This window comes from Choloepus didactylus, chromosome 9 (assembly GCF_015220235.1).
Source record: "Choloepus didactylus isolate mChoDid1 chromosome 9, mChoDid1.pri, whole genome shotgun sequence".
NCBI lineage: Eukaryota > Metazoa > Chordata > Mammalia > Pilosa > Megalonychidae > Choloepus > Choloepus didactylus.
Genome location: NC_051315.1, coordinates 111,340,673 through 111,355,108, shown reverse-complemented (window position 1 = coordinate 111,355,108; position 14,436 = coordinate 111,340,673). Strand labels below are relative to the sequence as shown.

The 14,436-nt window shown below is 33.9% G+C and overlaps 1 protein-coding gene across 6 annotated transcripts in view; it reads left to right on the top strand.

Annotated features, from left to right (window-relative positions):
• Positions 1-14,436, top strand: part of USP37 (ubiquitin specific peptidase 37) — a 159,207-nt gene that overhangs the window by 49,349 nt on the left and 95,422 nt on the right. For 5 of the 6 annotated variants that reach the window (XM_037848579.1, XM_037848581.1, XM_037848582.1 and 2 more), the window contains exons 8-10: positions 932-1,029; positions 2,354-2,438; positions 12,845-13,003. In XM_037848579.1, the coding sequence (XP_037704507.1) occupies positions 932-1,029; positions 2,354-2,438; positions 12,845-13,003 (342 nt within the window). The remainder of the gene's footprint in view (positions 1-931; positions 1,030-2,353; positions 2,439-12,844; positions 13,004-14,436) is intronic. The other variant, XM_037848583.1, reaches the window with a different exon arrangement.

The following is a 14,436-nucleotide window of genomic DNA, read 5'->3' as shown; positions in this document are numbered from 1 at the left end:
AAGGCTAGGAAACCTAGCATGGGTATCATCTCAGACAAAAGTCATGTAGAGGTTTAGGCTTCATCCTGATCCCAGAGAGGAAATCTGTTATGTAAGTTCCACTTTAGAGGCTTAATCCAAGGCAAGAGAGCTGGACTTCTGTACTCCAGTACCTAACCTTACTTGTGACTCTCAGAGATTCCAGGTGAGGTATTTCTAGTACCTTGAGGGCAGTGAAAAAGAGTCCTAGGTGCTAGCTATTGAAAGCACACCAGTAGTGTGGAAGAGAGGACACAGAAATGGCATCAGATCGAATTTTTGGGAAGAGCACCCAAATTGCCTGCCACCGGCTTATTTCATAATGGTTCCCCTAACACTAACACTTTAGATCAAAACCATGAACATTTATCTGAGTAGACACTTGACACTTAAAGGGGTTCAGGTATTTGGAAATCAGAGAGGGAGAAAGAATGGAATGGGGCTTGTTTAAGAAATTTTATCATGTATTCATGAACTTAAAACAGTTTGATCACTATGAATTGACGTGATGCTGCCATTTAGTAAATAATATTTCGAATCCTTATAGATATTAAAAACAATTTGGTATTTGTTTTACTTTTTTAAACCTGTAAAGTACCAAGGTTGAATAATTTACATCTTGATTGACTCTTGGCCTTAGAAGCTGAATCATTTCATCTGGTCTTGATTTTGTCCAAGAAAATCTATATAATCCTGCTGTCTCTGCTTCTTTATTTTAGCTTAATTACCTGTCTCTTGACTTGGTAATAAAAGGTTATTTTCATGATTCATAGTCAGCCTCTTAAGGCTCATAGCCTAAGACATATCAATGAATTCAGTGCTTGAAATGTAAATTTTTTATGACAACTATTTAAAATTAAGAACAGTATTTTTATATACCTCTGCCATATTGATTTGAAATTATTGATTGTAGGAACAACAAGGCTATGACAGATCCCTCAAGAAAATACTTAACTAGCAGTAGAGAAAAACAACTCAGTTTGAAACAGTCAGAAGAGAATAGAACATCAGGTAAGGGTTTGGTCTTTATGTAAAATAGTCTTTATTATATGATATATTCTTTTATAGTACCAATAAAAACCTATATCAGGATGTATCTCTCTGTGATTCAGGAATACAGCATAATTCAGTGCTAGTTATTAGGCACCAATTTGAACTCAGGACTTAGCTAAAATATTTTTAAGTATTAGAAATATAAGGGAACTTTTATTCCATTTATATATAAAGAATCCAGGCTTTACTTTCTTCTTTCCCTATCTGGCTGCTTAGAATTAAGCTCTTTCATTGTCAAAGTACCTGGACCATGGCATCAATCACAGGAGTTAAAATGGTTGAAATTGAAGTTTATCAGTATTGCTATTTATTAGAAGCTCCGGGAGAAGATCTTGAAATTATTGCCTAACACAGTTATTAAGCTCACCTTATACCCATTTTTATAAAAACTGGAAGTTGATCTGTTCCTGAATTTTTGTCAGTGTTTCTCTCGCTTATGAATCTCTCTGATCCTCTGAAATCCTGGTATTGTTTTGAATATTATGTGAACTTGAAAATAAATTGAAACAAGCTAAAATATGGCATGATTTTGTGAAATTGATAGTTTAAGAGAATCCAGATGATGAGCACTCTAGGAACATTCTCCTTTATGTGGTTTGTAATTGTGACATTGGACCCCTACAGAAAGAACAATCTCTAATACAATTCTTACCTCTGAAATAAATGATATTTAACATAATATAAACTCCACTTATTGCTTTTCAACTATTAAAGTTTGCCTGTAGATAAGATAGAGGAAACTTGAAAATGTAATAAGCCTTAACAGTGTTGAAGTTAAGGCATATCTTTAAAAAGTTAATGTGGAAAAGAGGAGGAGAGAGAAGGAAGTGGGTGGTCAAGTGAAAAGATTCATGGGAACAAGTTTCAAGTATGTTAAAGTTACAGAGTTAATCAATAGAAGAACTAGATACTATTAATAACTAGTTGGAACAAAAGTAGGGATAAGTGAGAATTTCTGATTTTTTATGGTAGAGTCAACTGCTACTGTTTAAAATTAATAAATCAAGAAATAGTAGTAGAGGCATATTATTTAGAGCTATAGAGGAAATCGGAAAAACTAATTTGAAAATGTTAGAAATTAGAAACAACTTGTGGAGCTATGGGCAGAGGAGTATTGCTTTGCTTTTATAACCTTTCCCACAACATTTGATCTATTGTGTATACATGACAAGAAAAGGAGAAAAAATGATAAATATAAACAAGTCCAACGGTATAATTTTATTATTAAATGATACTGAATGGTTAAGTTAGGAATTAATTTTTTCCTGTGTTTGTTTTATAGGGCTTTTACCTTTACAATCATCATCCTTTTATGGTAGCAGAGCTGGATCCAGGGACTTCTCTTCTGGGAGCACTAACTTAGACAGGTATGCATTGGGTTATATACCTTGTGAAGAGCTTGAAGAGCTTGTTTCTTTAGAAAATTGAGTGGTAGGCTATGCATTATGTTGTAAATGAATACCCTAATTTAAAATTACAAAATTGATAAGAGAATCATAGAATCATGATACTTTAATTAGAAAGTGCTCTGGAAATATTTTAGTTCAAACTCTTATTTAAAAAAATTTTTTTTTGGCAAATGAATAAACTGAGGTCTAAGGAGATTTTGTGTTAAGGGCACAGGCTATGACTGACATTGTTTTCAAATTCTAAACCCATATACGTTCTAACATCCCAAGTGAAACACATTAAAATATGTCCTTTGAGGCATTTTTAAATTGCCTTTGTTGCCTATGTATTTGTTAAGCTACCTACCAAAAATTAAGACGTTGTCTTTAAAGAAACAAAAGTGTCACGGTTAATAAGTATCTTAATTGGAAAAGGCTGATATTTAATTGCTGATTCTAAAGATACAGCTTAAAATTTGTTTTGAGATTTATTGGATATAAGTATTGTCACCTAAATAGTGACAATAATGGTGTATATTGTATAAGCTATTTAATGATCTACCAAGTCACATTTTGTTTTTTATTAAAATTTAATGCAAAGTGGTAAAAACACATTGATTATTCTTATAAAATGATTAGAGTGAAGAAAAGAATTTTTGTTGTATACTTGGGTATATTCAGCCTTCCATGGCGCCTATCAAGCACTTTATGAATTTAGAAATTAAATTTTTATTTAAATTTAAGAGAGAGGAAGCTTGATATAATTCTGTTTATTAGAAGAATCTAAAAGTAAAACAAGTAAAAAAAACCCTAATGCATATTTCTTCTCACAATAATAGATGAGTAAATGCCTTCCACATGGAATGATAGAGGGATTTTTTTGTTGTTGTTGTTTTTGTTTTGCTTTTACATTTCTGCAAGTCTCAGATTTTTTATTTGTTCATTTCAAAATCCAAATATATTCCTTACACTATTTGATTGATATACCGCATAAATCTCTTTTCATTTGTAAGATTCATTTTTCCATGACATGTTTTGACTAAGAAACTAGGTCCTTAGTCTGTAAAATTTACCATATTCTGGATTTTGTTGTTTGCTTCCTTGTCATTAATTTGTTCCTTTACTCCCAATGTTCTGGTAAACTGATAATTAGATTTAGAGACCTAATAATAATTCTGGTTCAGTTTTTTGGTCAAGAGTTTCACATGTGGTGCTGTGTACATTCTCCTGCATCACATCAAGAGGTATATAGTCTGGTTGATCCATTTTAGAGATGTTAGTATAGATTAGTCAGTTTTCATTCTGCTCCATCCTTTATCTTTCACCTAATGGCCTTGATATCTATTGATATCAGCATCAAGATTAACTATTTCATGAATAAGAGTAGTTTTCAAATTCTCTCATTCCTTTGACATCTCTTGGTTGGAGTCCTCTAATAATAAAGAACTTCACTTCAACTTTTGGTTGCCTTGAAATATAGAATGTAAAGGAAGCACAAGATAAATTCCCCATTTCTTTACCTTAACTTTAAAACAATGCCTTAGTGGTCTCCACAGCTGACCAATGCATTTGGTCAGATACATGAGAAGCTACCAAAGGTATTAGTGGCCCTGACAAAAGGACACAGCAACCAGCTTGAGGAGATTGCTATTGATCAAAGATAGGATAAAAAGAGAAAAAAGCTGCAATGCAGATTATTGCAAGAGTTATAGGTGATTTTTAATTTCCAAAGAGTTTCCTATTTTATTTTCCTTGTTAATTTTTAATTTGGACTGTGGTCAGAGAATATGAATCATAGAATATTTGCGTTTTTTAATTAACAAATTGCTTCACACTCTCCTGATTTTTTTTAACATGTATTCTCAAAACTTCCACATGCGACTGAAATTTAGGTTTTTTTCCCTGAGTGACCTGAGTTCAAAAAGAGATCTTTCATGTGAATTCTCAAAAAGAGAAATATTAATGATAATAAAACAAAATTTAATGGCTTAAAACAACCATCATTTTATTACATCTCATGATTTTGTGGGTTAGGAATTTGGGCAGGAACTCTAGCTGAGCAATTCTATTCTGTATGGCATCAACTGAGGTCCCTAGTGGCGTTCGACTAATGTCTAGTCTGGAGGATCCAAAACCATTTCACTCACATATCTGGTGTCTCAGGAAGAACAGAATCAGCAGTGTGCCTCTCCCTCTCCATGTAGTCTCAGGGCCTCTCCATCTGGTCTCTTCAGAAGGGTCACTAGACTTTTTTAACAAGGCAACTCAGCCTGGGTCCAGAAACAGGCATAGCAGTACTACCATATTCTACTAGTCAAAGCAGCCACAGATGGACATTTCGTAAGTGTAATCATATAATATTTATCCTTTTGTGTCTGGCTTATTTCACTTGGCATAATGGTTTCAAGGTTCATCTATGTTGTAGCATGTATCAGAGCTTCATTCCTTTTTCTGGTTGAATAATATTCCATTGTATGGATATACCACATTTTGCTTATCCATTCATTTGCTGAGGAACATTGGGTTGCTGACAACTTTTGGCTATTGTGAAAAATACTACTATGAACATCGGTGCACAAATAACTGTTCAAGTCCTGCTTTCAGTTCTTTTGGGTATTTACCTAGGAGAGGGATTGCCAGAGATTATGGTTCTATGTTTTACTTTTTGACAAATTGCCAAACTATTTTCCACAGCAGCTGTGCTATTTTACATTCCTACCAACAATACTCAAGCTTTCCAATTTCTGTACATCTTCACTAACACTTATTTTTCTATTTTTTTGTAACCATCCTAGTGCATGTGACAAGGCACTCAGGAGGAGATTCTCAGAATCAGCTACAAGCAGGTTTAGCCTCTCCTTTGCAGTAATGAGCTTCATAAGGGCAAGTCCCAAGATAGAGGGCTCGGCACACCAAACCGCCAGTCCTCAATGTTTTGTAAGAATGTCAGCAAAAATCCAAGTGAGGAAGCCTAACACCTCCGCATCTTCCCCCAGCTCTTCAAGGGGCCCCTGCATATATGTTATTATTCTCTGCCCAAATGACTTCAGGACGTGTTGCTATTTCACACTAACCTATGCAAACCTACCAGTTCTCACTTCCTATTCAAAGTTCCATGTCATTATGGTATTTGAACAGACTGTACATATTAAATTGTTTAGGCGATACAGATCCTGCACCAACTAAACATCTCTTCCCTTGGTCTCACATGGAAGTTGAAGTTTTAAAACACAGTATCATCCTTTACCCTCTGGCCCAATTTGCCCTAGTCCTAACCACATCTGCTGCATTCATATCTCTAATTGAAGTCTGGACTCTTGTTCAGCTTCTTTAAACAGTTACTATATGCACTAATACTGACATTCATATCTGCCGAGTTCTGGCTCTGTTTCAGGTGTCACGCAGATACCCAGAGTTCCAGGGATCGATCAGGTTATACACAAAGGGATCAGCATCTCAGAATCTGGAGATAGCCGTTACAATTCAGGAATAGATGTGACTGCTGTAAGAGTTTACAATCTAGAGACCACTACAATATGTGTTCCCCTGATAAGCTGTGCTCTACGATTCAATTTTGAGTTTACATATTGTAGTTAGTCTATATTGGTGAGGCGTTATAGTGTTTGCCTTTGTTTCTGGCATACCTCACTCAAAATGCCGTCTGCAGGATCCATTCACCTCATTAGTGTGTCTCACAGCTTCACTCCTTCTCGCAGTTGCTCAGTATTCCATTGTATGTACACACAACGGTTTCACCATTCTGTTCCTCAGTCGATGTATCCTTAGGCCACCTCCACCCATTGCACATCATGCATACTGTCTCCATAAACACCAGTGTGCAAATGTCCATTCATGTCCCTGCTCTCATCCTCTGAGTATATGCCCCCTAAAGAGGTTGCAGGATCTTATGGCATCCACATACTTAGCTTCTTGTGGAACCACCACACTGTCTTCCAGGAAGGTTACACCATTCTGCCTCCTAACCAACAGTAAATACGTACATCCTCTCTCCATGTTTACTCCAGTACTTTTATCCCTGTTTATATTTTTCCCTATAAATTTATAGAGCTATATTCATATACCATATAATTATCCACAGTGTACAATGAGTTGTTCACAGTACCATCATACAGTTGTGCATTTATCACCACAGTCAGCACTTGAACATATTGATTACTATGAAAAAACTGTTTTTTAAACAGATAATGAAAAAGATAATAAAAAGAAAAAATATCATGCAATACAATATAATAGTAAGGTCAGACAACACCACTAGTACCAAGAATCCCATAACCCTGCCTTATATCCCCTTCTCATACACATTTAGCTTTGGTATATTGTCTTTGTTAATGTTTAATGGAAGCATATTATAATGTTACTGTTGACCATAGACTCCAGTTTGCTTTGATTATATTTTTTCCCCAATACCATCCCCTTTCCAACACTCTGCATGGTTGACATTCATTTGTTCTCCCACATGCAAGAACATTTTTATGTTTGTACATTTATTCACAATCATTGACCACTCCAGTTTTTGCTATGTTAAACAGTCCCAGTCTTTATCTTCTATCTATACCTCAGGTGTCATACATGCCCCAGCCCAACTCTTTCAGCTTTACTCACGGACATCTTTGTTCAGTGTACTTACAATATTGTGCTACCATCACACAGTATTATACTGTCTATTTCTGGATCTATACAGTCAGTCAGTCCTGCTGAATATTCTGTATCCTTCAGCATCAAATGCCTGATCTCTACCCTCTTTCTATCTCCTGATAGCCTTTGTTATCAGCTTATAGCTCTCAAAGTTTGCTCATTAATGTTAGTTCATATTAGTGATAACCATATAGTATTTGTCCTTTTGTTTCTGGCTAACTTCACTCAACATAATGTCCTAAGGGTTCATTCACGTTATTGTATGTTCCTTGTCTTTGTTCTGTCTTACAGCTGTCTAATATTCCATTGTGAGTATGTACCACAGTTTGTTTATCCACTTGTCCATTGATGGACATTTGGGCTGTTTTCTTCTCTTGGCTATTAATGCTATGATAAACATCACTTTACACATGTCCATTCGTGTCTTAACTTTCAGTTCCTCTGAGTATATACCTAGTAATGGAATAGCTGGGCCATATGGCAGATCTGTACTTAGCTTCCTGAGGAACTGCCACACTGTCTTCCAGAGTGGTAGCACCATTCTACATTCTCACCAACAGTGAATAAGTGTGCCTTTTTCTCCACATCCTCTCCAGCACTTGTAATTTTCTGGTTTTTGGATAATAGCCATTTTGGTAGGTGTGAGATGATATCTCATTGTGGTTTTGATTTGCATTTCCCTAATGGCTAATGAAGTTGAGCATTTTCTCGTATGTTTTTGAGCCATTTGTGTTTCCTCTTCAGAAAAGTGTCTCTCCATGTCTTTTGCCCATTTTTTAATTGGGTTATCTTTCTGTTATTGAGTTGTAGGATTGCTTTATATATTTGGGATATTAAACCATTATCTGATATGTGGTTTCCAAATATTATCTCCCATTGCATAGGCTGCCTTTTTACCTTTCTGATGAAGTCCTTTGATGTACAAAAGTGTTTAATTTTGAGGAGATCCCATTTGTATATTTGTTCTTTTGATTGCTCACGCTTTGGGTGTAAGGTCTAGGAAATCACCTCCTATAACAAGATCTTTAAGATGTTGCCCTACATTTTCTTCTTGGAGTCTTGTGGTCTTAGCGCTGTTTAGGTCTTTGATCCATTTCAAGTTAATTTTTGAATAAGGTGTGAGATAGGAGTCCTCTTTCATTCTTTTAGAAATGAATATCCAGGTCTCCAAACACCATTTATTGACGAGGCTGCTTTGTCCCAGTTGCTGTGACTTGACTGCCTTATCAAAGATCAGTTGTACATAGATAAGAGGGTCTATTTCTAAACACTCAGTTCAGTTCTATTGGTCAGTGTATCTATCCTTATGCCAGTACCGTGCTGTATTGAGCACTGTAGCTTTGTAATATGCTTCGAAGTCAGGTAGCATGAGAACTCCCACTTCGTTCCTATTTCTCAAAATGTTTTTGGCTATTCGGGGCACCTTGCCCTTCCGAATAAATTTGGTTATTGCTTTTTCTATTTCTGCAAAGTAGGTTGTTGGGATTTTAACTGGTATGGCATTGAATCTATTAATCAGTTTAGGTAGACTTGACATCTTAATTATATTTAGTCTTCCAATCCATGAACATGGTATGTTCTTCCATTTTTTTAGGTCCTGTTCGATTTCTTTTAGCAATTTCTTGTAGTTTTCTTTGTATAGGTTTTTTTCTGGCTTTAAGTTTATTCCTAAATACTTAATTCTTCTGGTTGCTTTTGTAAATGGATTGTTTTTCTTGATTTTTTTCCTCTTGTTGCACATTACTTGTGTATAAGAACACTACAGATTCTAGCGTGTTGATCTTGTAGCCTGCCACTTTGCTGTATTCATTGATTAGTTCTAATAGCTTTGCTGTAGATTTTTCTGGATTTTCTATATATAGAATCATGTCCTTTGCAAAGACTGGAAGTTTTACTTCTTCCTATCCAATTTGGATGACTTTTATTTCTTTTTCTTGCCTAATTGCTCTAGCTAGAACTTGTAGCACAATGTTGAGTAACAGTTGTGGCAGCGGATATCCCTGTTTTCTTCCTGACCTTAGAAGGAAAGCTTTCAGTCTTTCCCCATTGAGTATGATGTTAGCTGTGAGTTTTCATATATTGCCTTTATCATATTGAGAAAGTTTCCTTCTATTCCTATCCTTTGAACTGTTTTCATCCAAAAAGGATATTGAATTTTGTCAAATGCCTTTTCTGCATCAATCTAGATATCATGTGGTTCTTCTGCTTTGATTTATTGATGTGGTATATTACATTAATTGATTTTCTTGTGTTGAACCAGCCTTGCATGCTTGGAATAAACCCCACCTGGTTGTGGTGTATAATTCTTTTAATGTGCTGCTGAATTCGATTTGTGAGAATTTTGGTAAGGATTTTTGCATCTATATTCATTAAAGAGATTGGTCTTTAACTTTCTTGTTTTGTAGTATCTTTGTCTGATTTTGGTATTAGGGTGATGTTGGCTTCATAGAATGAGTTGGGTAGCTTTCCCTCTTCTTCAGTTTTTTTGAGGTGTTTGAGCAGGATTTGTACTATTCTTTCTTGAATGCTTGGTAGAATTCACATGTGAAGCCGTCTGTTCCTGGGCTTTTCTTTTTGGGGAGCATTTTGATGACTGACTCAGTCTCTTTACTTGTGATTGGTTTGTTGAGGTTGTCTATTTCTTCTCAAGTCAATGTTGGTTGTTTATGCTTTTCTAGGAAGTTGTCCATTTCGTCGAAGTTGTCTCGTTTATTAGTATATAGTTTCTTGTAGTATCTTCTCATTATCTCCTTTGTTTCTGCAGGATTAATAGTTATGTCTCCTTTCCCATTTCTCATTGCATTTATTTGCATCCGCTTTCTCTCTCTTTTTTTTTTTTTTTTGTTAGCCTAGCTAGGGGTCCATCAATTTTGTTGATTTTCTCAAAGAACCAACTTCTGGTTTTGTTGATTCTTTTTATTGTTTTCCTGTTCTCAATTTCATTTATTTCTGCTCTAATCTTTGTTATTTCTTTCCTTGTGTTTGCTTGCACAAAAGTTTTTAAGAAAATCTTTTTTGGGATGTATACTTTAATAATATAAATAAAAATATTTGGTCTTGGATTTGCTTTAAAATAATGTGTATGCGTATATAGATGAAACAAGATTGGCCACATGCTGATTGCTGTTGGAGCTAGGTTTGGACTCATTGTGCTATTGTTTCTTCTGTATGTATTTGAAAATTTCTATAGAAAATGTTGAGAGAAAAATGACATGGCATCAGTAAATAATACTTGGGTAAAAAGAGATCTGTGACTACATATAGAGTGGTTGTTTTTCAAAAATCTAAGGATATTGTGAACTACCTTTACCAGTATAGTTGAATCCTTAAGTAAAGTAGATAATTTTTAAAGAAAATATTTTTTACCCACAAAAAGAATATAACTATTAAAGATATTTAAGAACTCAAAAATTTCTTCCCCTTTCTCCCACATGACCAAGCTGAGAAGATTTTATGGGTTAGTTTTAACCAGCTCATCATGGGAAAACAAAGAAAGCTCTATAATTTAGGAATTTAATAAAACCTTGTAACAGCAGTAACAGAAGAGAAAAGTGTGGGCCATTTTTCACAGATGAACACAGAGAAATAAATAATAAAATATTGTTTGATTTCAACAGTATATTAAAAAATGAATATTCAGTGACCAGGTAGAGTATACACTAGAAACACAAAGGTACATCAGCACTACGAAATCATTTTGGCAATTGTAATAGATCTTTAATAGAATAATTTGATAACTATTTATTATATATACTTTTACCAACTAGAAGCAGAGGATTATTTCCTTCATTTGGTAAAAAGGTATCTAGCAAAATCTTAAATCATGTTATAGTTTATGGTAAAACTTGAGAAGTATTCCCATCAATGTCAAGAACAGGTTGATGGTGTCCTAGAGATCATAGCCAATGAAATAAGACAAAGTGAAATACAGAGTTTTGAGGATTGTAAAACCAAAGTTATTATTTGCAGGCAGTGTGATCCTTAATATGGTACCAATCAGTAGAGATTATTAGAACTAAAAAAAGTGCTATAAAGTTTTTAAGATTAGTTTTTAAATTAAAAACCCCAGTACGTTTCCTGCCCACACAAGACTGCATCAAAGATAATGGCGTTTTGGGGGACATAATACATTCAAACCGGCACAGAACATATAACATTTGGGACAAATAGTAAACACATAGTAAAATACAGCATATAAATTCAAATCTGTAATGACATTAATCTGAGTGTTCCAGTTAAAGAGTAAGGTGGCACCTCTATTTAAAAGACGGGGAAAAGAAAATCTCTTAAAAGAACTACAATATAAAGTTGCAGGCAGGTTGAAAGCTTAAAGGTTAGAAACACATATACCATGCAATGTCCACTTACAACAGTTATAAAGAGCTACAATGTTTAGGGTATATATAGTAAGGGTAAAACAGAAAAGCTAATGATAACTTTTCTGCTGGAGGCATGGATTATGATTGGGAAGGAACACTTGGAATTTTTTACATTAATGATCGTTACATAGGTGTTTGCTTTATATTAACTTTTTAAGCTCTGTATTTGTTTTTTTACATATATACTTTTCTGTATGAGTATTCTATTTACAAATTTTTTTAAAAAAGTAAAAGAACAAAAACCAGTGAGTAACTATGGGTAGCTAGGCAATAAGTAGTTAAGGGACAATTGGTTTTCCATGTCGAAAAGTAACTCATTTCTACCTCATAACATATACTTCCAAGTGGATTAAAGATCTATAGACAGGAGGAATCAACCTTTAAAAACCTTTAAAAGAAAATACAGGAAAATATTTCTATACCTTTTTGGTACAGAATGATCTCTTAAACAAGACACAAACATATTACGAGCCATAAAAGAAGATTGGTAATTTCAACAATGTAATTTAAAACTTACAACGTGTAATAGATAAATGATTACTATGTAGAATATGTAAAGAACTAAAATCATTAAGACACCATGTAAAACTAAATATACACAAAAACAATTCTGCAAAGAGTAAACAATTATAAAAATATGTTCAACTTCAGTAGTAATCAAGGGAATGCAAAATAAAATAGCAATGATATCATACATTTTACTCATTAGATTGGTAAAAATTGAAGCTTCCAATAATACTAATAAGTAATGGAGACCATGCAAGGAAATGGAAGTTCACTATGGGTGGAAGGGTAAATTGATACAGCCATTGTAAAAAACAGTAACGATATCTAGGATAATTATAAAAGAAAATTGAAAATGCTTACCCATAATGTTTTTAGTTCTGAGCAAATAAACTAGTAAAATTTCCTGTGGTCTTTGAGTAAGAATGATTGTTTTGTCTTTATTTGTAAGAGTGGGAAAAAAGCAACTGCCTAAATGTGTTCAAGATAGATAAACAAAATGTGTGATATCCATTAAGGTGGAATGAAAAAGTAAAATATGTATTTGTATGCATGGTTTTTCTCAGTTCATTAACTTGGATTATTTTAAGTTAAATATGTATAGTATTATGTGCCTCATAAGCTCTCTTCTCTATGGACAAACTTGCTAATTTCTGTTTGTGCATTTTTTCCCCCAAAATGATCATTATTACTGATATTTCCCTTAGTTTAGGATTTTCTTTTTTACCAAGACATTGACTAGGGGAAAAAAGTAGCATTCAAAATTTATTTTGCTTCTTCATTATCTTTTTCTTTTCTTTTCTTTTCTTTTCTTTTCTTTTCTTTTCTTTTCTTTCTTTTTAATAGGACTAATGTTTCAAGCCAAACTCCCTCTGCCAAAAGAAGTTTGGGATTTCTTCCTCAGCCAGCACCTCTTTCTGTTAAAAAACTGAGGTGTAATCAAGATTACACTGGCTGGAACAAACCAAGAATGCCCCTTTCCTCTCACCCACAACAACTGCAGGGGTAGGTAAATTCCTTTATTTTGCTCTTCTTTTTATAAAATAAATGAACTGAATTATGTTTTTCTTGGTATATAGAATAATGTTGAAAAAAGGAATCATGTTAATTTTATGGTTCTGAGATATTTAGAGATTAGATGACTTATTAAAGGCTTATCACATATCCATAAATAATGTTAAAATCCATTATCAAGTCTCTAAGCAATTTTTGAAGTTTGAAATATATGTATATTTCCTCTTTATAGCAAATATTCTTATATATATATTTAAAATACTGTAAATCAGAAAGTGCATATTCTCTAACCCCATACACTTCATTCCTGAGTTACGTAAGTTTTATATGTATCCCTCCCAACCCCTTCATGCTTACATTTTTATTACACATGCAAAAATTTGATTGTAGTATAAAAACTGTAGCAGTAATAGCACCTATCTTGTATGGAGCGCTTATGTGCCAAATACTGTGTTAAGTGTTTACATGGATTTTTTTCTTTCAAGTCATCGGCAACAGCTCCATGAAATAGGTATATTAAATGTCTGCTTCCATAGATGAAGTAACTTTAACTTCAAGAAATTAATTAACTTGTCCAACATGATGTAGTCAGTAGTACAGCAACAGTAAATCCAGGCAGTTAGACTCCAGTTACATTTTCAATTACTGTGCTGTATTGCTTTCTGTTCCTTGATATTTTCATTCCACTTTGCATCATGGGCATTCTTATATGTTAATTCATAAGTTGCAACCATGTGGATAGACATTTAGGTTTCCCTTTTTTACAATTACATCCAGTCTATAATTAGCATTCTAATACATGTATTCATGTGTTTTTTATGGTTGTTTACTATTATTAGAGAAGTTGTGGGTTTGCATAAAATGCAGGATTCCTGTATACCAGCCTATAATTCACACCTTCCATTGGGATGGTACATTTGTTACAGTTGATGAAAGCACATTTTTATAATTATACTATTAACTATAGTCCATGGCTTAACTCGGGGTTCACTGTCTTGTGTAGTTGCCTGAATTTTTTTAAAAATGTTTATTCTATCATGTTTCCAACCTGAAATTTCCCCTTTCAGCCAGATTCAAATATATCTAATTCATTGCTGTTACATTCAGTGTTCTGCCACTATCACCACCAGCCATTTCCATCATCTCAAATAGAAACCCTGTACATTTTAAGCCTTAACTCCCAATTCCCCCTCCCCACCATATCATCTAATAACTTATATTCTAGATTCTGAGTCTATGAATTTGTTTACTGTAATTATATCACATCAATGAGATCATACAATGTTTGTCTTTTTGCATCTGGCTTATTTCATTCAACATGATACATTCAAGGTTCATCCACGTTGTCTTATGTATCAGGATTCATTCCTTTTTATGGCTGAATAATATTCCATTGTATGTATATGCCACATTTTGTTTATTCA